At 57.9% G+C, this 19,539-nt stretch overlaps 1 protein-coding gene across 14 annotated transcripts in view; it reads right to left on the bottom strand.

Moving 5' to 3' along the window:
- Nucleotides 1-19,539, bottom strand: part of NFASC (neurofascin) — a 182,771-nt gene that overhangs the window by 38,751 nt on the left and 124,481 nt on the right. For 7 of the 14 annotated variants that reach the window (XM_059675029.1, XM_059675033.1, XM_059675038.1 and 4 more), the window contains 14 exons: nucleotides 16,726-16,837; nucleotides 16,157-16,341; nucleotides 14,505-14,636; nucleotides 12,083-12,226; nucleotides 11,382-11,493; nucleotides 10,347-10,513; nucleotides 9,710-9,857; nucleotides 8,500-8,624; nucleotides 7,024-7,068; nucleotides 5,792-5,893; nucleotides 5,312-5,509; nucleotides 4,163-4,233; nucleotides 2,206-2,428; nucleotides 160-275 (listed from right to left, as the gene is read on the bottom strand). In XM_059675029.1, coding sequence (XP_059531012.1) covers nucleotides 160-275; nucleotides 2,206-2,428; nucleotides 4,163-4,233; nucleotides 5,312-5,509; nucleotides 5,792-5,893; nucleotides 7,024-7,068; nucleotides 8,500-8,624; nucleotides 9,710-9,857; nucleotides 10,347-10,513; nucleotides 11,382-11,493; nucleotides 12,083-12,226; nucleotides 14,505-14,636; nucleotides 16,157-16,341; nucleotides 16,726-16,837 — 1,880 coding nt within the window. The remainder of the gene's footprint in view (nucleotides 1-159; nucleotides 276-2,205; nucleotides 2,429-4,162; nucleotides 4,234-5,311; nucleotides 5,510-5,791; nucleotides 5,894-7,023; nucleotides 7,069-8,499; nucleotides 8,625-9,709; nucleotides 9,858-10,346; nucleotides 10,514-11,381; nucleotides 11,494-12,082; nucleotides 12,227-14,504; nucleotides 14,637-16,156; nucleotides 16,342-16,725; nucleotides 16,838-19,539) is intronic. The other 7 variants (XM_059675032.1, XM_059675040.1, XM_059675041.1 and 4 more) reach the window with 3 other exon arrangements.

Genomic DNA, 19,539 nt, shown 5'->3' with positions numbered 1-19,539 from the left:
GAGGAGCTAACCCTAGACATCATCTTCTTGAATCAACTCTGGGCTCCACAGCGACCCCGAGGCCCCCTTCCAAATAAATACCTCCTGGCCTGCACCTGCTACCCCTGGCCCTGGTTATGGAGCGGGAGGTTAGGCGGGGCTGGGGGCTGGCTTCCTCACTCGGTACTCTCTGAGCTGGCCCTGGACCGTGTCGGAGTAGACGCGGTTCCACTGAAGGTTGATGGCTGTGCTGTTCAGGACTCGGATTTTAACGTCAGTGGGTGCAGCCCTGGGATCTGCAATGTGTTGGGACAGAGAGCAGGTTATGGCGGCAGGGTTGGCCCCAGGACCCCAAGTTCCCCTCGACTTTTCTCTGCTGCCCATACCTCCACCCCACCCTGGACCCTGAGGGTAGGGACTCTGTCTTCTCCATCAGACTGTGCTTGGAGGAGTGGGGAAAGGCTCAGAACAAAAGGGTGGCAGCCCAGGTAGGAGGGCGGGGTTTGCTACCCTCACATGCCGGGCAGTCGGGCAGTCTCCGTTTGCCCCTCCACTGCTTCTCCACCTTTCCCCACCCTGCTGCATGTCCCAGGAGGCTGCCCTTCCTGGACCAAGTCAGCTGGGCTCCCTTGTCCTCAGGTTTCCGGAAGTGTTTGCCCAATGGGCGCCAACAGGAGATCCTGGGGCAGGAGAGGTAGCTATGCCCCTTGCCGCCTGTTTGTGGGGCTGACGGTTGACAGCGTTGCATTCTTCTGCCCAAGGCCCCGGCTCCCGTGGGTGGCCCTGAATGGCATGGGACTCACCCACCTTCTGCCCCTTCAAGGCTCAGAGTCATCCCCTAGCCCTCCGGGTGGTCACCATACTGTGCTGTTTCCCCTCAGTGCTGTGCTTACATCAGAAATAGGCCGCTTTGAGTGGCATTTGCTTCCTGCCAGGAAACTACCACCAGAGTAAAGGCACCTTATCCATGACTACCTGGAATGGGAGGGCTGCTCCCTCCCCCATAACTGATTCCTGCCCGCTTTCTCCATTCCGCTGCAGAAGCAGCTCGGCCTCATCCCCTCTACGCCATCAGAGCAGAGGCCATAGAGTAGACAGATGCAATGGAGACTATGGGGCGGTCCATGAAGTTCATGACCAGATGCTGCCCATTCCATACTTGCCATCCAGTAGTCTCCTGTCCAGAAGTGTCTGCCACCATGGAGATGAGGAGTGGGATGGACAGAGGGCCTGCTGACCTGCCCCCCCCCCCCCTCTCATGTCCCAAGTGGGTTCAATCCACAATCACCTCACAGGGCCCAAATCTCACTACTTCCCATCTCACTGTTCAAACATTGCTGGCCCGGCCCCTGACTCCAGCGTTGCCCCTGTGACTCCACTCCTCCCTCAGACTCTCCCCAGCCCCCCGCCCCCCCCCCCCCGCCATGATCTCTTCTTAGATCAGACCCAGACCCACTGGGGTACAAATCCCTGACCGGGGTGGGGGGTGGGTGGTGCTCCACTGCCTCTCCTGCCTTGCTCAGCTGTCTACCGGATCGATGTGCTGGGGACAAAGAAGCCACGCCGCCTGGGCAGCCAGGCACCTGCTGCCACAATCATGTCCAGAACCTCATTGATTCACCCAGCGCAAGCCCCTGAGGGACTTCTCTTTTTATGCTCGATTCTGAGGGTGAGAGCATCCCTGGGAATGCGGGCAGGAGGCTGGTCTGGGTGGCTCCAGTCTGAGGCTCTGCAGACCTTCTCCATCCCCGAAGGCTGCCCGGGGAGCCTGGGGAGGAGTCTGGCCCGTGGCCCTGCTTCCTGGGAGCAGCTAATGGCTCCTCGGGATACACAGTCCTGAAGTTCTTCTTGGTGGAGCGAGGATTGGCAGTGGGCAGATCAGAAGGCCTGGGTTCGATTTTCACGCCCAGCACTTGCTGTTGTGTAACATGGCCAACATTTTCCTCGCGGGGCCTGTGTTCACATCCATAAAATGGGAGTGTTGGACTCACTAGGTGATGACGCTGAGTAATTTTAACTGGTGTCCAGATGACGCACTTCCGTTCCCGACACCTTGTGGGCCCATCTGTTGCTATGTAGGTCACTGCTTCCTCTTTCCCGGGAACTAGCTGTCCTCCCAGTTCTGGGAAGTCCCACGACCCACCCCCAGGCCCCTAGTCTGTGAGCGTGGCCCTTATGCAGCCCAGCCGGGAGGGTCTCGGGTGGGGGCCGGGGGAAGATACTCACAATCTTCTCCGGAGTAGCCGATGACCGTGTCTGGCTCCGGGCCCTTCCCAAAGTCATTTTCGGCCTGCACTCGGATCTCATAGGGCACGTAGACCGGGGTCTGCCCTACCACGTAGCGGGAGCCCCACACTGTGGCGTTGTTCCAGGTCTCTCGAGTCTCCTTCCGCCGCCACTTGACGATGTAGCGCAGGTTGGGGCCAAAGGCGGAGGTGGCATTCATGGGCTGGGCGGGGAGAGACAGAGGGCAGAGGTGGAGGGGCAGGTGGGGGGCCCAGGCACCCCTCCTTCTCCCCCAGGCACCCCTCCAGATCTGCTCAACGCTGCCCAGCCCCCACCCTCACTGAGTCCTCCAAGAGCCGAGTCCCATGAACCCAGCAGCACACAGATTTTCTGTGACAAAGGTGTCCCCCAAGACCTCATCACCGCGACTCCCACGTGTGCAAGTGCATAGGGAGCAAAAGCCTTATTTTGGACAGGACTCTTTCCTATGGTGGAGCAACAAGAAAAAATATGGATGATAATATAATATTCTCCAAAGTCAGAAAGGCATGAGTTCTGGGTTAGCCACTGCATGCCTCCTGCCCGTGAACTCAAAGTTACAGAGCCGACTTCAGCTCTCCTGAGTGCATGCAGGTCTGCTCTGACCTCCCAACAGGTCCCAGCCCTCTCAGAGTGGGTGGAGCTCTGCCCTCTGCTCCCTAAGGGCCTGCTCCAGCGGCAAGCAGTCCCAGGGCACAGGATGGAGTGTGGACCTGGAGCAGACCCAGCACAGCCCTGAGGATGTGCCGGCGTCTGGGATCGGCCAGGCCCCGCTGCTGAGGCTGCTGGGAGACCAGGCCCTCAAGCAGGATGGGGATGGTCTGGACTCCCAACCCTGTGTGTCCTGTTTCCATGATGCATGGCCACAGCACAGAAGTGCATTTCAGCAGCCAAGTTTGAAAACAAGTCATTCTGATGCCTGTCCGGCATGGCTCAGTGGTTGAATGTCGACCTATGAGCCAGGAGGTCACAGTTCGATATCCAGTCAGGGGTCAGGGCACACGCCCAGGTTGTAAGCTCAAGCCCCAGTGTGGGGTGTGCAGGAGGCAGCCCACCTATGATTCTCTCTCATCATTGATGTTTCTATCTCTCTCTCTCTCTCTCTCTCCCATCCTCTCTGAAATCAATAAAAAAATATTTTTTAAGGAAGTCACTTTGAGGTGACACATCCAATTATGATTTGGAAATGTAGTCAGTGAGCCAAAGTGAAGATGGGGTTCTTCAAACCTGGCCTGGAGTTCTCTAGTCCTGACTGCGTGAAGGTCTACGCTGACAACGCCAGCCGCCGGCCTCTCCTCACTCCCAGCAATCTCGTGAAAGGACCCAGAACACACCCATGCGAGCACAGTATTTATGCCCAGTCATTCCCAGTCCAACCTCAACCCCTCCTCCTCCTCCTTCTTCTTTTAATCCTCACACAAGGATATTTTTCCCATTGATTTTTAGAGTGGAAGAGAGAAGGACAGAGAAATATCGACGTGAGAGAATCACACCGATTGATTGCCTCCTGCATGCGCCCTGACCAGGGCCTGGGCTGGGAAGGAGCCTGCAACCAAGGTACGTCCCCTTGGCCGGAATTGAACCCAGGACCCTTCGGTCTACAGGCCAACGCTCTATCCACTGAGCCAAACCGGCTAGGGCTCAACCCCTCCTTCTTCTGAAGAAAGAAGCCCGTTTTATTTTGCTGGCTCTCTATGGTTTTGCCAGGCTGCCCCAACCACCTCTGCGCCTCTCTCCTGTCCTAAATCTTGTCTAGACACGCTCCCGCTTGGTTTCTGGACGCCCAATGCAGAGGAGTGGCCACCAAACCAGCCAGGCCGTCTGAGCCAGCCTGTGGCCTTGGGGTGTCAAAGGCATAAAGGGCGAGGGGTCCCAGGTGCACGCGGCTGCCTTCGAGGCTGGGCTGGGGGACACTCACCGTCCACGTGATCTCCATGTTGTTCTTTCTGGTCCCCTCTCCTTTCACGTCGCTGGGATTGGACTCAGGGGCTGGAACCCAAATTGGCACAAAGTTCAAGTCCAACGTGTCCAGGGCGTAGTGAGCACCTGGCTCCCTCCCACCTGCCTGGTCTCTCCTACGCTGTTCCTCTGTGTCTCTCTGCTCTCCCGTCTCATGGGCAATGGAACATGCTCTGCCGTGTCTCACGTGTGTGACCTGTCTGCCTAGCTCAGCGGTCGGCAAACTCATTAGTCAACAGAGCCAAATATCAATAGTACAACGATTGAAATTTCTTTTGAGAGCCAAATTTTTTAAACTTAAACTATATAGATAGGTACACTGTTATTAACTTAATTAGGGTACTCCTAAGGTTTAGGAAGAGCCACACTCAAGAGGCCAAAGAGCCGCATGTGGCTCGTGAGCCGCAGTTTGCCGACCACTGGCCTCGCTCATTAACCCCTCTCAATTGCAATGCCTCTCACACAGACTTGTCATGGGGCTTTTCACACTTCAGATGCCCACATAGCCAACTCGTGGATCATCCCCTTTGTGGATTAGCCGCTAAATATGTTTAATAGCAGGCGGGTTCACCCCAGCATTTAACGTTTTGGGGATATCAATGAGCCAGGGTGATTTCAGAAATCTAAATATTACCCAGGAAAAGAAATCTGATAAAATACCAGGTTACACATTTCTGCTGCAAGTGTTTGCCACAGCTCTTCTCTTCCAAGCAGACCATCGAAATTATTAATAACACTAGAGGCCCAGTGCACGAAAATCATGCACTGGTAGGGTCCTTAGCAGCTGCCGGCTGGGGCCTCCCTCCCTTCCCCCTACTGGCCTTGCCCCCTGGTCGAACTCCTGGTCGAGGGGACGATTTGCATACTATCCTTTTATTATACAGGATTAGTAATAATAAAAACGACAGTTAACACGAGTGCTCGCATTTTCAATGGAATCCTCATCGCAGCCCCTGTGGCACCGTGCTGATAGTACAGAGGAGGGAGCCAAGCCTTGGAGACATTAAGAAACTTGCCCCAAATCCACACAGCTGGGGGCTGGGGGCACCCAGTGGGAGCTCAGGGTGCCTGCTCCAGCGCCGCCATGGGTGAGCCCTCGGGTACTCACGGGCCCCGCTGGTTCTGTAGCGCTCGGACGGGAGGCTGGGGTGGCTGCTGCCGACCTCGTTGACAGCAATGACCCGGAACTGGTAGTTGACGTACGGGGACAGCTGCAGGACGGCCGAGTTGACGCTGCCTGGGAACTTGGAATGGTCGTGCCACACCCCTGGCTGGAACTGGTCCTCTTCGAACTGGACCACATAGTCTGAGGGCAAGGAAAACAGCTGCTTCAGGGGCTGAGTCAGCTGACTTCTTCCTGAAAGCATCCCCATGGTTTTCATTCTCTCCATAACCTCCCTGGTAGAGAGGGGCACAGGGAGGGTTCCTATCAAGACCCTGAAAGGGAGACAAGGCTTCCGTGGGGTCTGCAAACAGCCCTGGGCACGGGCCAAGTGAGGCGGACGGGGACCGACCCCAGGGCCAGGCCTCCGAGCTCCCAGCTGCCCCCACCCTCTTCTCTGGCCCGGAGCGCAGGGCCCTGGCTGACCTGTGATGGGGCTGTTGTTATCGTCCCCTGGGATCCAGGTCAGCCTCACGCTCCTCTCGGCCAGGTCGGTGAGCTCCAGGTCCCGTGGTCTGTCCGGCCGTCCTGGCAGCAGAGGGAGAAAACACCGCGCAGGACTCCCGAGTTAGAGCCAGGCCGTCCTTGTGGTGGCCCCTGCCCTGGCCACACCCATGGATGGGTCCCTGGTGGGTGGAGGCCACCACAGCAGGCCCCACCCCCAGTCTGCCCTGGAGGGTCAGCACAGGGACCACCCCTTTCCTCAGGGGGTCAAGGGAGAACAAAGAGGAGACTCTGGTCCCACCTCCCTCTCCAAGAGCACCCAAGGATGCAGGGCACAGAGAGAGTCGGACCGGCCGTCCCATTCCTGCAGGCATCTTGGAGGGCAAGCACTTGGGAATGCTTTTCACTAGATGCGTGTTCACATTTAGGAAAGCCAGCGAGGAATGTGGACTTTGTCTCATTTTCTCAGGATTATTATTTTCTACTCTGTACGCCATGGCTCTGAGGGGCAGGAGACAGAGGGTGTGTGGGTGCTGAGCGAGGCTGGCAGGCTCAGGGGATGGGAGGGAGGAAGGGGACCAGGCCACGGAGGAGATGGGGATGTAGTCCCACAGGGATAGACAGGACAGGAGCCCAGCAGGCTTCCGACCAGCGGGGAGGCAGCACCGTTTGGGGGTTCCAGTCTCACTGGGCTGCCTTAGTGGGTGTGAGTGCCATCCCGGCCTGGGGATAAAGCCATGCCCCACGGACTGGTGGGGTGGCATAACTTCCCCCTCTATGGCTCCGTGAACCAGCCATTTCCACATGTTGGCCGATTGCTGGAAGAATCTGGAAGGTGAGCCCCCATTCGTGTGTGCAGACTGTGGGTACATAGTGCTGGACATGGAGAGGCTGCAGGAAACGTGGGCCCACAGATGGTTCGAAGTAAGGGGGCCACAGGTATGTCCGAGGCCAAAGAAGAGAACAGGTCTCCCCGTGGGCATGGTGAGAGGTCAGAGGTCAGGGACGCAGGAGAAAAGGCCACAGAGGATGTCTAAGCTCAACCTGCACCTGGAGCAGGAAGCCAGGCTGTGATGCTCGGGGAGGAGCGGATTGGGCAGGGCGTGGGGGTGACGCACCGCCCCCCAGCACCTCCTGGGCAGTGCTCTCCTCTGAGACCCCACCCCCCTGGGCCTAGCAAGGGCTGGGCCAGGGTCCCGATTAGTATGAATTACCTTTGGGGAGGGCAGCCAAACGGTTAGTTGGAGTGGTCTGATCAGCTGCAAAGGTAAGACGGTTAACCAGGTTAGCTGGTTATCTGGGGTTAGAGATGTTCCAAAAGGGTGGGAGCAGGCGGTTGAGCTGCCCCTGCGACAAGTTTCCCCACGGCTTCCCCTCCTTCCACAGAGCCCTTACCCCTAGCGGCCTCCTGTGCCCCCATCACCTCCTTCCTCTCCCAGGGCCCCATCACCCTGAGCCCATCTCCCTCCCGTCCCAGGGCCCCATCACCCTGAGCCCATCTCCCTCCTCTCCCAGGCCCCCATCACCCTGGGCCCCATCACCCTGAGCCCCATCTCCCTGAGCCCATCTCCCTCCCGTCCCAGGGCCCCATCACCCAGAGCCCATCTCCCTCCTGTCCCAGGGCCCCATCACCCTGAGCCCATCGCCCTCCCGTCCCAGGGCCCCCATCACCCTGAGCCCATCGCCCTCCCGTCCCAGGGCCCCCATCACCCTGAGCCCATCTCCCTCCTTTCCCAGGGCCCCATCACCCTGAGCCCATCTCCCTCCTTTCCCAGGGCCCCATCACCCTGAGCCCATCTCCCTCCTTTCCCAGGGCCCCATCACCAGAGCCCATCTCCCTCCTGTCCCAGGGCCCCATCACCCTGAGCCCATCTCCCTCCTGTCCCAGGGCCCCCAACACCCTGAGCCCATCTCCCTCCTTTCCCAGGGCCCCATCACCCTGAGCCCATCTCCCTCCTCTCCCAGGGCCCCCATCACCTTGAGCCCATCTCCCTCCTGTCCCAGGGCCCCATCACCCTGAGCCCATCACCCTCCCATCCCAGGGCCCCATCACCTCCTTCCTGTCCCAGGGCCACCATCAGCCCTGAGCCCCATCTCCTGGGACCGTGTGCCTCCACTGGGGAAGGGACAAGAGTGCACTAAGAGTAAGGGCAGTGGGGCCCAGAGAGAGGACAGAGGTGATGAGGGACAACGAGCACTTTGCCTCCCTGCATGGGACCGGCTCCCTCCCCAGGTTTGGCATGGCTTCGTATGTCCAGCGCGGCCTGGACGAGGTTGGGTCACCTGCTGAGTGCACAGCGCCCTGTGAAATCCCATCGGGAGGCGGGGAGGGGGGAAGGCCAGCAGAGGTGTTGGAAGGACAAACACGAAGTTCAGTCTTGCTTCAATGATGGATCGTTTTAATGAACTTAGTGGTTTAGAGTTAGCTGTAAAGTTGGTAAAAATGACCATCACAGGACCCCTGTCCACCTCCCGCTCTCATGCAGGTGAGAACACGGGGAGTTAATAGCTCTACTTAGGAGGCAAGTCATCGAACACAGCTTCTTTCACCAGGAGCAGCGTCCTAACCCTTAGATCAAAGGCAGGAGACTGCCACAGCTGGCGGCTCGCGGACCACAGGGCTGTCCCGGGCCTGGCCGCTGTGGCTGCAGGAAGGGCGAGGAGTCAGGGCCACGGGCAGCGGCAGTTACCTAGCACGGTGAGGTAGGCCTTGGCCAGGTCTTGGTCCAGCTCCGTGCTGGCGACGCACGTGTAGCTGCCCTGGTCCCGCTCGGCCACCCCGAAGATGGTCAGGGAGTCGTCCTCCTTCTTCATCCTGCAAAGGCACCGAGGGTTGGGAGGAGGGCGAGTGGGGGGAAATGGGAGAGACAAGGGGAGTGCCGGGCACCGCCTGCTGCTTTCTCCCTGGATGGGGGGTGAGTCGGAGGGGGAGGGGAGCCCCAGGCTGGGCTGGGCAGCCACTAGGGGACATGAGCCCCATGGGGGATGCCCGGGAGAGACAGGCTGTTCTCCAGCACTTAGGGTGCTCAATAAAGGGGAGAAGGAACACGGGAGAGGCCGCTCAGTCCTCCAATGACACCTGCTCTCTGTGCCTTCCTGTGCTGCGCTCCCTCCCACCTTAGACCCACCCCCAAAAGGCAATGGAGACCCCTCCTCTTCCCATTCTCCAGCTCTATCCCCAGCCCAGACTGGTCTCTGAACTGTCTCCCCTAGAGGGAGGGCACCAAAGAGCAGGCAGGGTAAGCAGCAAGTGAGTGCCAGGATGTGCCTGCCCTCAGGGGGCGCCCCCACAAAAACCCAGACGGTCCTTGGGAACAGCTGGTGCCTAAGGCAACCTTAGGGCCCAGAGGTGCGAGCAGGTACCGCAAAGGGCCCTGCGGCGGGAGGCTCGGACCTTGACTGCACAATAGAGACACCTGCAGGCAGGTATACACACTGTTGGTGCCCAGCCCTCCCTGACACCCATTAAATCCGCATCTGGGATGAGGAAGGGGACAGGCTTGGGGCCAGCGAAACGCCCAGTGGTCCTAGTCGGCTCGGGCCAACCCTGCCCTCTCCTGGAGAACAGGGTCGCTGCAGGCAGGGCGGAAGCTGGGGGAGGAGGGGGGCTCCTGGCTGTGATGCAGAAGAGGGAGGAGTCACAATAAAGGAGGGAGGAAAAGAGAAGGAGTGAGGGGAGAACAGTGAAGAGAGAAAGTAGTTGGAAAGAGAAGGAAAGGGAAGCAGAGAGCTGATGGGAGAGAGGAAGAGGGTGTGTGTGTGGGGGGTCTCCCCTGAGGCCATCCTGCCCAGCCTGGCAGCTCCTCAGGGACAGGCAGGACACAGGCGCCCTATCCCTGGGTTCTGCAGTGTCTCGAACCCCAGACCAGCACCAGGAAGGGGCTAGGGCGGAGCGGAGACCTGTTCCCGATGTAGAGCGGCTGGTCGTCCTTCAGCCAGGAGACCGTGAGCTTCAGGGAGGGGTCGTGCTTGACCCGGCACTCCAGCTGCACGGTGGTGCCCCTTTTGACGATCTGGTCCTCAGGCATCCGGAAGATCCTGGTGGGGTCTGTGGAGAAAGCCGGGCGCTCGGCACTGACACGCTCTCTGCCCGTCACCCCAGCGTGGACCCCGTGTGACAGGCATGACCTCCAGGGTAGACGGAGCGGGGGAGGCGGAGAAACAGTCTCCCATTGCGTGAATGGGGGAAAGCCCGGTGTGGGTGATCCCCGACAGTAAACCACCCCAAATCCTCTCTCTCTCTGGCTCGGGAAGGTATGATGCAATTCCTGGGGTGGCGGTGGAAGCCGGGGTGGGTAGGCTGTCCTTCCTAATGCCATGGGGACCAGGCGGGCAGGACTCAGTGTCGTCCCGGCACCCAGGCCAGCTGGAAGCCCTGGGAGAACCACAGACCCCCTGGGAGTGTCCCTCTAGGGATCAGACATTAGGCGTGTGCATTTCCAAAGTGTGAAACACACACGGGGTAACCTGAGAAGACAGCTTCCTTTCCCAGCTCCACCCCCATCCCCCGCCCTCCACCTGCTAACCCCTTCTTTACCTTTGACCTCCAGGCGGACCTGGTTCTCGGCTTTGCCCAGGATGTTGGTGGCGACACAGGTGTAGATGCCTTGGTCCTCTTTGCGGATCATCTTGATTTCCAGGCTGCCGTTCTCGTAGACGTGGTAGTTGCCACCATCCAGGTTGCTCCCTTGCCCATTCTTAAACCTCACAACACAGCAGCAGAACACACCACACACTGAGAAAGGACTGGCCCCGCGCCCCAGGGCCAACCACGCGAGAGAGACGGTGTGGGCAGCGGGAGCAGACCCGCACTCGGAGCCTGGAGCCCTCATCCAACCACGGAGTAGCCCCGGCCAGTGTCTGTCCCTCCCCGGGACTCGGTTTCCTTCTACGCACAACAAGGGGGTTGACCCAGCTGATCTGCCAACTTCCTCCCAGCTTTGCCCCTTTAAGGTGCCCAGGCCTTGCAGAATACTTATTTGCTGGAAGCTGATCCACCCTGGCTGCTTGAGGCAGTCCCTGAAGGGATGTTTCAAGGGACCTGGTGTATATGGCAGGCTGTTCTTGGTATGTTTGCTCCCCTTCTTAAGCGCTGTGTGTTTTAACCAAGGTCCCCTCTCCGGGAAGGGTTGTTTCCCCAGGTGAGGATTTTTATCAGTGAACCCTTTAACTAAGTGCCGGAGGGGTGGTTGATCACTTTGACCGCGAGCAATCACGTTTAAGCTACATAATCTTTACTTAGAATAACCTCCTTCAGTTACTTCCTTGTAGCTTAGTGGAACAACAGAGTAACCTTTGAATGGAGATGGGAAGCCCCCTGGCCTTTTGTATAGAATGGATAGGATTGGGACCAAATATTTTAAATACAGATGTTAGATGACAATAAAGGGAAGAACCTGGCTATGATGATCACCTGAACACTGCCTCCGTGTCTTTCCTTCTCCGCTGTCCACACCTTGGGGAACGCCTGGGCCCGCTGGGGCTGGACCCCAACACTTATTATGGGCAGATGGGAATGACAAAGGGTGAGGCAGATGACCCCTGCTGGGAGGCCTGGTCTCCCGGGACTTACCATCGGAGTGTGGGGATGGGGGACCCGAAGAAGGGACAGTCCAGCCGTGTGCGGTTGTACAGGATCACCCGGATGAGCTGGTTCCGTGGGGACATCATGCGAGGCGGCACGTCTGCAATTCCCAGACAAGGGATCTTGGGCGGGGGTCTCACTCTTCCACCCCTTTCCGTTGGTCTTATCTCTACGTGCTTCCTCCCAACAGCAGCTTTCCAAGCGCCACACCTGCCCCTAACCACGTGGCTCCTCTAAAAAGCCTCGAAGGGGTAGGTGAGGACGGAGGTAGCTTCCCCATTCCCGACCTACCCTCTTTCCAACCCAAATTATCCAGTAGGTTCTGCACCTGCCCCTCCACCGCCCCTCCTGCTCCGGGAGTGCTGCAAACATCTCAGGACCCCTCCCGCTCTGCGACCCGCTGAGAGCCCAGGACAGTCAGCATGGACACCCCAAGGAGACGAGACAGAGACAGGCCCGCTGGGTGACACCAGGGAAGGAGGGACCGAGGCTGACTTCCGGCGGGGAATGCACTCTGCACACCCGGCTCTGTGGGTTTTAAGCCCTCCCTCCTCCCCACACATCTCATCTCCAGTCTTCACGCTTCCCCCGCCAGCCCGGCCAGTCTCCGGAGAGGAACGTGAGCCCACGCGTGACATGATCACCCGGAGAAGCGGTGCTGCAGGGGCGCGGAGGGACGGGGCACGCACCCAGCACGCTGACGAAGGCGTTGGCCAGCAGGTAGCCGTGCTCGTTGGAGGTGTTGCACTGGTACACGGCCCTGCTGCTGATCTGCGTGTCCCGGAAGATGATGGTGTCCCCAGCCACCTCGCGGTTTGGGTTGGGCGGTGCCGCTACAGAGAGGAGAGACGCTTCTTGTGAGAAACGGGGGAGGGCAGGCGAGGGGAACCTGGGGCTCTGCGCGGGGCTCCCCAGCACGACGGGGTGTCACGGAGGCAGCAGTGAGGCTGGGCGATGTGGGGCCCTTCATCGAACCTTCTGGAGTTTATTTCTCAGTCTGTCCAACAGGGATATGAATTCCTGCTCAACCTACGTAGCAGCTGGGCAGGTGTGGCTTGAGGCCTACACTGTGGCAACAGAAAGGGGTCTGAGTTCTAACCAGATTCCTGCCAGCATCAGTTTCCGGTCGGCAGAAGGGAGATAACTACCACCTTGTGGGGCTTTTATGAGGATGACCTGAGCTTGCAGGCAGGTGTAAAGTCGCTGGCAGGGGGCCCGGCCCATACTGATGATCACTGTTGTGAATATTTTAATCCAATGTACATATACTTAAGTCCGCTCTGAAAAGGACGAAGCACCAAGGAACCAGGTAGGCCTGCCACTTGCCCATCCTCAGAGCAGAGCTTTCTGCAGACATTCACCAAGTTACACCTGCTACAGACCGCACAGTCCTTCTACCTGCCAAAGCTACCCCACGGTCTCAGGTAAGGTTTCCCATGTGCAGAGGGAACATTCCACGCCCACGGGTGCATCCGGCTGGGAATCTGGGGCAAATCCAGTCTTTCTGGGCCTCATTTCCTTCACCTGCCAAATGGAGAGGCAGTACTCCCACCGCTCCCCTGTCTGGAGGGTTAGGAGAAGAGAAAGGTAACGGCTGTACAATACAACGTTTTCTAGAAATGTTAAGAGCTGCCGCTTTTCTCATCTTTCATCACTGGAAGGTGACATTCGTCTGTGAGATTTCCAGACTGGGCCAGAGGACTTGGTTTACTCTGTCCGTGAACTCATCCGGGATCTCTCAGACCGACCGAGGCAGTCGACCGAGGAGGACCCAGGGTCTGGCCCGTGGGCGCCACTCCCCAGATAGCGAGTCTGAGCCGGAACTGGGGAGTCAGCAGGTGGTAAGTGAAGTCAAGGTCAGCATCCTTATCATCCTTCCGCACTCAGCAAAAAGGCCCAAGGCAGGCAATGCCAGCGACTTAACGCCTTGCCCAGCAATGCTCATGGCCCCACCTTTCCTCCGGTCACTCCCGTAAGGGATGGGTGCCCTTTCCAGGGCCACGGCTCAGCTGCGAGTCCTGGCGGCTCTGAGATTTACAGCCTTTGTTTGCCTTGTCCCCAAAGGCTGTCAGGACAGGGCGAACCAGCAGCAGAGGGTAGGCACGTCCCTGTCTCTGCTGTGTCCAGGGGAGGGACAGTCACTGGGGATAAATGTGTGCTCAGTGCTAGGTGGTGTAGGCCTGCTGTGTTCCCATAGCAACCCACAGCTTCCTCCTTACTGGTCACGTGACCTCGGGCAGGTCACGGCATCATCAGAGCCTCGCTTCTTCATCGTTAGTGTTTGAGGTTAAAGAGAGAGCAGGGCTGCAGCACCTAGTGCAGTGGCTGGAACACAGTAAGGGCCTAAAAAGGTGCTCTCGCCCTCTCCTGCACCTGCCTCCCCACGGGCTGCTCTGGAGTTAGGCTCTGAGTTCTCGCCATCTTTTTTTTTTTGCCCCATCTGGTTGACATCACCTTTTGCATTCCCTCGGACCCTTAGAGAAAGTAATGACAGGACATTTAAAAAAGCAAATGCACCTGGAGAGAATGATGGGACATCTTGACCCAGCCCTCTGGCTGAAGGGGCCTTGGACTCCCCTACCCAGCCATCCAGGCAGGGCGACCTCTCCCCCAAGTCTGTGTACACCGAACAGTGCACGGCGCCTCTGTTCTCTTGGGGAGGTGCTTCCTCATATCCGACCCGATCGCCCATATTGTCCCGTGACCCTGCCTCCTCATTTGCCCTCAGCAGAAAGCGGACCTGGGCAGCCAACCACAACGGGTTACTGAGCTCTACTCTACCTTCCGAGCTCCAGACATCACTCAGAGCCCAAACTCTCAGGAGATGCAGCCGCAGACCCCAAACCGTGAACTGGGCTCTGTAGTTATTAAGGGCACAGAGCAGAGATTGATAAAGACCCCCAGGGAGTAGAAATGCCCCCAACACAGAGAAAACCCCAGGCCGCCCCCTGCCCTCTCACGCAGGCACGGGGCAGGTTTCCTGCCTCTTGAGGTGTCCGAAGAGGTGGCTGCTCCCTCACTTCTGGAACAACCAGGGGCACCACAGGGCCAAGATCGGGAGCCTTTGATGGCAGAGAGAGCAGCCAGGGGAGACGAAGGCTAGTCACTCACATTGCAAAGGTTCCCCATTCACCATCCACTGGACAGTGGGCTTCGGGTTCCCGTTGGCTCGACACACCAGCCTGCCATCCTCGCCTGGAGCCAGGATAAGGTTCTTGGGCTCGTCCAGCCAGTAGGGAGCGGCTGGAAGACAAGGGCAGCACGGGCAGGAGTTAGATGGCGCAGACGGGCTTCCTCTAGGAGACAGGAGCCTCTGAGCGCCAGCCCAGCCCTCCGTGCCCGCCCGGGCTCATCCTCACGGATGGCTCAGTCCAGCCTGCCTTTGGCCGGCTCAACACCAGAGATGCCCACCTGCCTATTTCGAGTTCCAAACTGGGGCTGCTCATGAGAGTTCCCTGAAGAGCTTTTAACCAACACGGAGGCCAGGGCCCAGCTCAGACCCACTGAATCGGAATCCTCAGGGGAGGCTCCGGGGGCAAATGCTTTAAGAGGTCCTGGTGTTCATGATGGGCACCCAGGGGCCCAGCCAGGGATGGTGGGAAGGCGGGCACTGGGTTGGCCCCTCTGGGTTTCTGTTGTTGCTGCAGCAAGATGAGACCTTTCAGGAAAGGCCTGCTACTTACACTCACTCTCTTAGGCACTGAGCTTTGGGTAGAGCAGAAGCTCATAGCTGGCCACCCCTTTCAACTGTTTGGAAAATTTCACAAATATATGGATACTAGAGGCCTGGTGTTTGAATTCATGCTCAGGTGGGGTCCAGCTGGCCTGCCCTGATTGGGGCCGATCGGGCCAGGACAGTGGAGTGGGGGGGTGGGGCGTGGAAGGTCGGCTGGCCAGCCCCACCTCTGATTGGGCTGGGGGAGCCGATAGGGTTGGGGGGGTGGCGATTGGGGCCACAATGCGCATCAAAGCAACCAGTCATTCTGTTGGTTGCAGCGTTCTATTTTCTGAGAACAGGGTGCTTTGTACCAAAGCTCTTGATACCCCCTAAAAGAGTAAGAACCTCTGGTTTGAGTGGAGTGGTGAAACCAAGGTCACATGTTCAACTGAGAGTGTGCTAAGAAAATTCTTGCACCGTGGGGTCAGACTTCATCACCCCAGTCACCCAGCCGGCCCGGTGAGAAGTGACTGGTGCCCCCCAGCACCCGTGGCTGGAATCCGCAAAGGCACGGGTTCTATTGCTTATGAGAGCTCAGGTGGGCCAGCTACGCTTTTAGGGGAGGGACGTGGCGTTAAAAAAATAATTTGGGCCACGATGACTCCCCATTTTTAAAAAGAAACAAGCACAGAACACGGACAGCACAGGGAGAAGATGACACACCGTGAACAGGAATGCAAAATGAAAAAGGAGAAGGCTCTGGGTGTGAATCAAACAGACGGTGACATCCACCTGCTGAGGGAGCCCCGGAGAGTTGCGTGATAGTCAGATCTTCTTCCCTCAACACACCTCTCCCCTCCCTCCCTCTCTCTCTCTCTCTCTCTCTCTCTCTCTCTCTCTCTCTCACACACACACACACACACACACACACACTCACAAACACTCTCACCTCCAGGGTGGCACCATCCCTGAGAGGTCACTATTGCCACGGACCAGTGTGTTGAGTTTCCCCCGCGCACCCTGCCCCAGCCACCCTCAGAGGAAAGGGCGGCCGTGGCGTGTAGGGCTGGCAAAATCATCATAATGAGAAATACACACAACGTACCCTTTACTCTCACCGAGATCGTGTGCCGGATGCTGCCCATCTTGTTGGAGGCCAGGCAGAAGTACTCCCCCGAGTCTTCCTCAGACACGCTGGTGATGCGCAGCGCCTTGTTGAAGTTCTCAAACTTGGCCTTGTCCGATGGGAGGTCCCCGCCTTTCTTGTACCACGCGATGTCTGGTGTGGGGCTGGGAGAGGGACCGGGCAGAAAACAGGGATTTAGTACAAACCGTGGCTCTGCAATTCTCCTACGGAGCCCAGGGGTCCTTAAAGGTGCATGGGCCCAGAGATACCTGTCCTCGGACAGCTGTTCTCATACAGAGGGCGGCTTAGCACAGAGCTTCTAAGGCCACAGAGATGCTAACCTGTACAGCACGCCCGCCCATCTCCTTTCCGCGCTATCCAAAGAGAGATGGCCAGGATGGGATGGAGAGGGGTATGCTTTGCAAAGTCCTCACTAAGGGCTGTGTGCTTCTCCTTCTGTACCCCGAAACGTGGCGGACAGAGCACGCACAAACTCCCTCCCAGCCTCCTGAGGGGGGCGGCCAGGAGTGGGGTGAAGCGGTACGTACACCCCGGAGGCGATGCACTCCAGCAGCAGGTCCATGCCGCGCAGCACCATCTGACTGCTCGCGGTGCCCTGGGGGTACATGAAGCTGGGGGTTCTTTCTGAAACTCCTCGGGCTGAAATAGGACAGAACAAGATGGCTGAGCCTCCTGGCCGGGGGCTGACCCAGATAGGCCAAGGCTGTCAGGCTAGGAAGAGACGTCATCCCGCCTGGCTGTCCCCTTCCCTCAGAGGCACCAGCGCCCGCACCCTCCCAGCCGAAACCACCCGAGGGCTGGGCTTCATTAAGAGAGTGTGTTAGGAAGCTCGGGCTCCCGGGCCCCACGGGCACATGTGTGAGCAGCTCTGCTTCTGAAAGGACCTGCCAAGAGGAGCCGCTTCCCTCCCCGGTCCCTGGAAAGGGGGTGGGGCTGCCTGAGCTGCGAGTGGCTTGTTCCCTGAGCATCTTGTGTTGGGACCTCAGAGGCCAGTTGGGTGGACCCTGGGAGGCCATCTCAGCAGCAGTGGGAGAAAGGGAGGCACACATTGGGGCCACAGGGCAGACAAGCTGCTCTTGGGGACCCTGGAGACAGGAAGCTGAGATGAACACGAGACCCCGATGAACAGTCAGAGGTGTGGGGAGCGTTACTCATGGGTTAGCAAAGACATGGGGAGAATTAATGAGCAGAGATGACAGGAAATCACTTCTGGGGCCAAGACCATTCGGCTGCATCACTAATGACCGCAGAAGGGGGCCGGGCAGGCGGGTGTGGGTTACACGTGAGGCGCTGGGGGAGGGGATCTGCAATTCAAGGAGGCGGACTAGCCACAGGCTGTGAAGTTAATGACGTGCACAGGTGTGAAGCCAGGTGGCCCGCAGAGATGGACACTGTCAGGGTGGCCGTTTCCCAGGGGGAGGGGTCGGGCGAGTCTGGGCAGAGTGGAGCCCGCCCTCCTGAGCTCAGGGCTCCCTCAGGGCTCTGTGTAGTTCTGTTGGTTGGATATGATGGAAGGAAGAGGAGCAAGGCGTTTCCAACCAGGAGCCCAAAGCACAGGGAGCCTGAAGAGGCGCCTCTGCCCAGACGGGTACAAATAGACATACATGTGAGCCTACCCAGGGGCTTCCTGGGTCTCCGACTCAGAGGAGAGGGGGAAGGGGGAGGAGGGCAGAGCTGCCAGGAGCTGGGAGCCCTCAGAGCGCCCGCACACAGAACAAAGGCATTTTTCTGGGCGGAGCCTGTTAATGGAGGCTGGCAGAGAGAGGACAGTGTGACCGGGGCACTCTCTGACACTGGGGTTTCCTAAAGGAGCTTGCTGGGCTAGCTGGTGCCTGGCTGGATCAGCAGAGTCTAGTCCCAGGGGCACTCAGCTTCTTTCCATTAGCCATTCCGTAGAGTTGGCGCCTGTTTTATCCCTTTGTCAGGGGAAGAAATGATGAAACGCATGCAAAGGTAGTTAGGCGGCTGGAACAACACATGGCATATAGCAAGTGCTCAATAAACACCAGTGGGATGAATGAGTTCAAGGGTAGAAGAGAACAAAAAGAAGGCAACAAGCGATCCCCCGCCATGTTATTCCTCCTGCTATAGGTGTCCTCATCTGTCCCACCAGCACACACATTTACCACGGTGGCTACTGAAGGGGTTAATCCATTATGTGGTTAATCGGTTACCCTCCATATATCTATAACTCTTACAGCATCCAGCTCGTGGTACCAAGGAAGCTGATACCAAAGCAGTAGCTTCCTCCCACCCATCGTCACGGGATCCCCCAAACAGACAACACAAGGTCAAGGGCACCAGGAGGAGAGGGAGATTTCAAGCAGGAGGCTCTGCTGTCAGGAACCCTAGGATTATGTAGAAGAGGTCCCAGCTCAGTTGGCATACTCCCTCCTGCAGGGACGCCATCTGCAGAGACCGATCTGTGACCCTGTGGACATTTAATTCACACCACAGCACACAGCACCACAAGCACGCATGACCAGCAAAGCATTCAGTGTGGGAAGGAGGAGGAGAGAGCACAGAGTCCCACTGTGGGTGCCTTGACACGCTGTAGCTGTGACTATAAAATGGTGACCGTGCCCGGCCAGAGGGGCTCAGTTAGTTGAGCGTCGTCCCATGCACCAAAGTGTTGCCGGTTTGATTCCTGGTCCGGGCACATGCCTGGTTGCAGATTTGATCCCCAGTTGGGGAGCATACGGAAGGCAACCGATCAATGTTTCTCGCTTACATTGATCTCTCTCTCTCTCTCAACATGTCCTTGGGTGATTAAAAACAAAGGTTATAGCAATACTTTATGTGTAAAATGTGGGCTAGCAACCACAGAATTATCCCCAAAGGGGAGAAGCCACTGGGAAATAAGCCAACGCTCAATATAGGGACGAGCACCCTAGAAGTCAGAGGTGATCATTGGGGCCGCCACTGGGTGAGCCTTCACTATGGACCAAGCACTGCGCCAGCACCTCTATCTACATCCTCGTGTTCAGTCCTCACAACAAACCTGGGGATATCACCCCCATTTTCAGCAGAGAAAACCGAGGCTCAGCGAAGTCAGCAGATGTGCCAAGGTCACCAGCAGTTATGTTTTGGATTCTGGACCATTTAGCCCCAAAGCTTTTGCTCTAACATCTACTCTGTATTGCCTCTCTCTTGAAAGATGGATTTCTCGCTTATCCCTACAGCTTTGGGAATATGTTTCATGTTCAAAGAAAAACAAAATTCAAGGGCAAAAGAGGTGAAGGAGGAAGGTGTTTTCGTCTTAGTTTCGGTGGTGAAACTCTCCCACTGTGTTTTCCTCAGATATTGTTCCCACTGTCTCGGGTAAGAAGCCATCTCTCCTC

The sequence above is a fragment of the Myotis daubentonii genome, chromosome 18, assembly GCF_963259705.1.
Source record: "Myotis daubentonii chromosome 18, mMyoDau2.1, whole genome shotgun sequence".
NCBI lineage: Eukaryota > Metazoa > Chordata > Mammalia > Chiroptera > Vespertilionidae > Myotis > Myotis daubentonii.
Note: the sequence above shows the minus strand (reverse complement) of the source record. Positions and strands in the feature narration are given on the sequence as shown.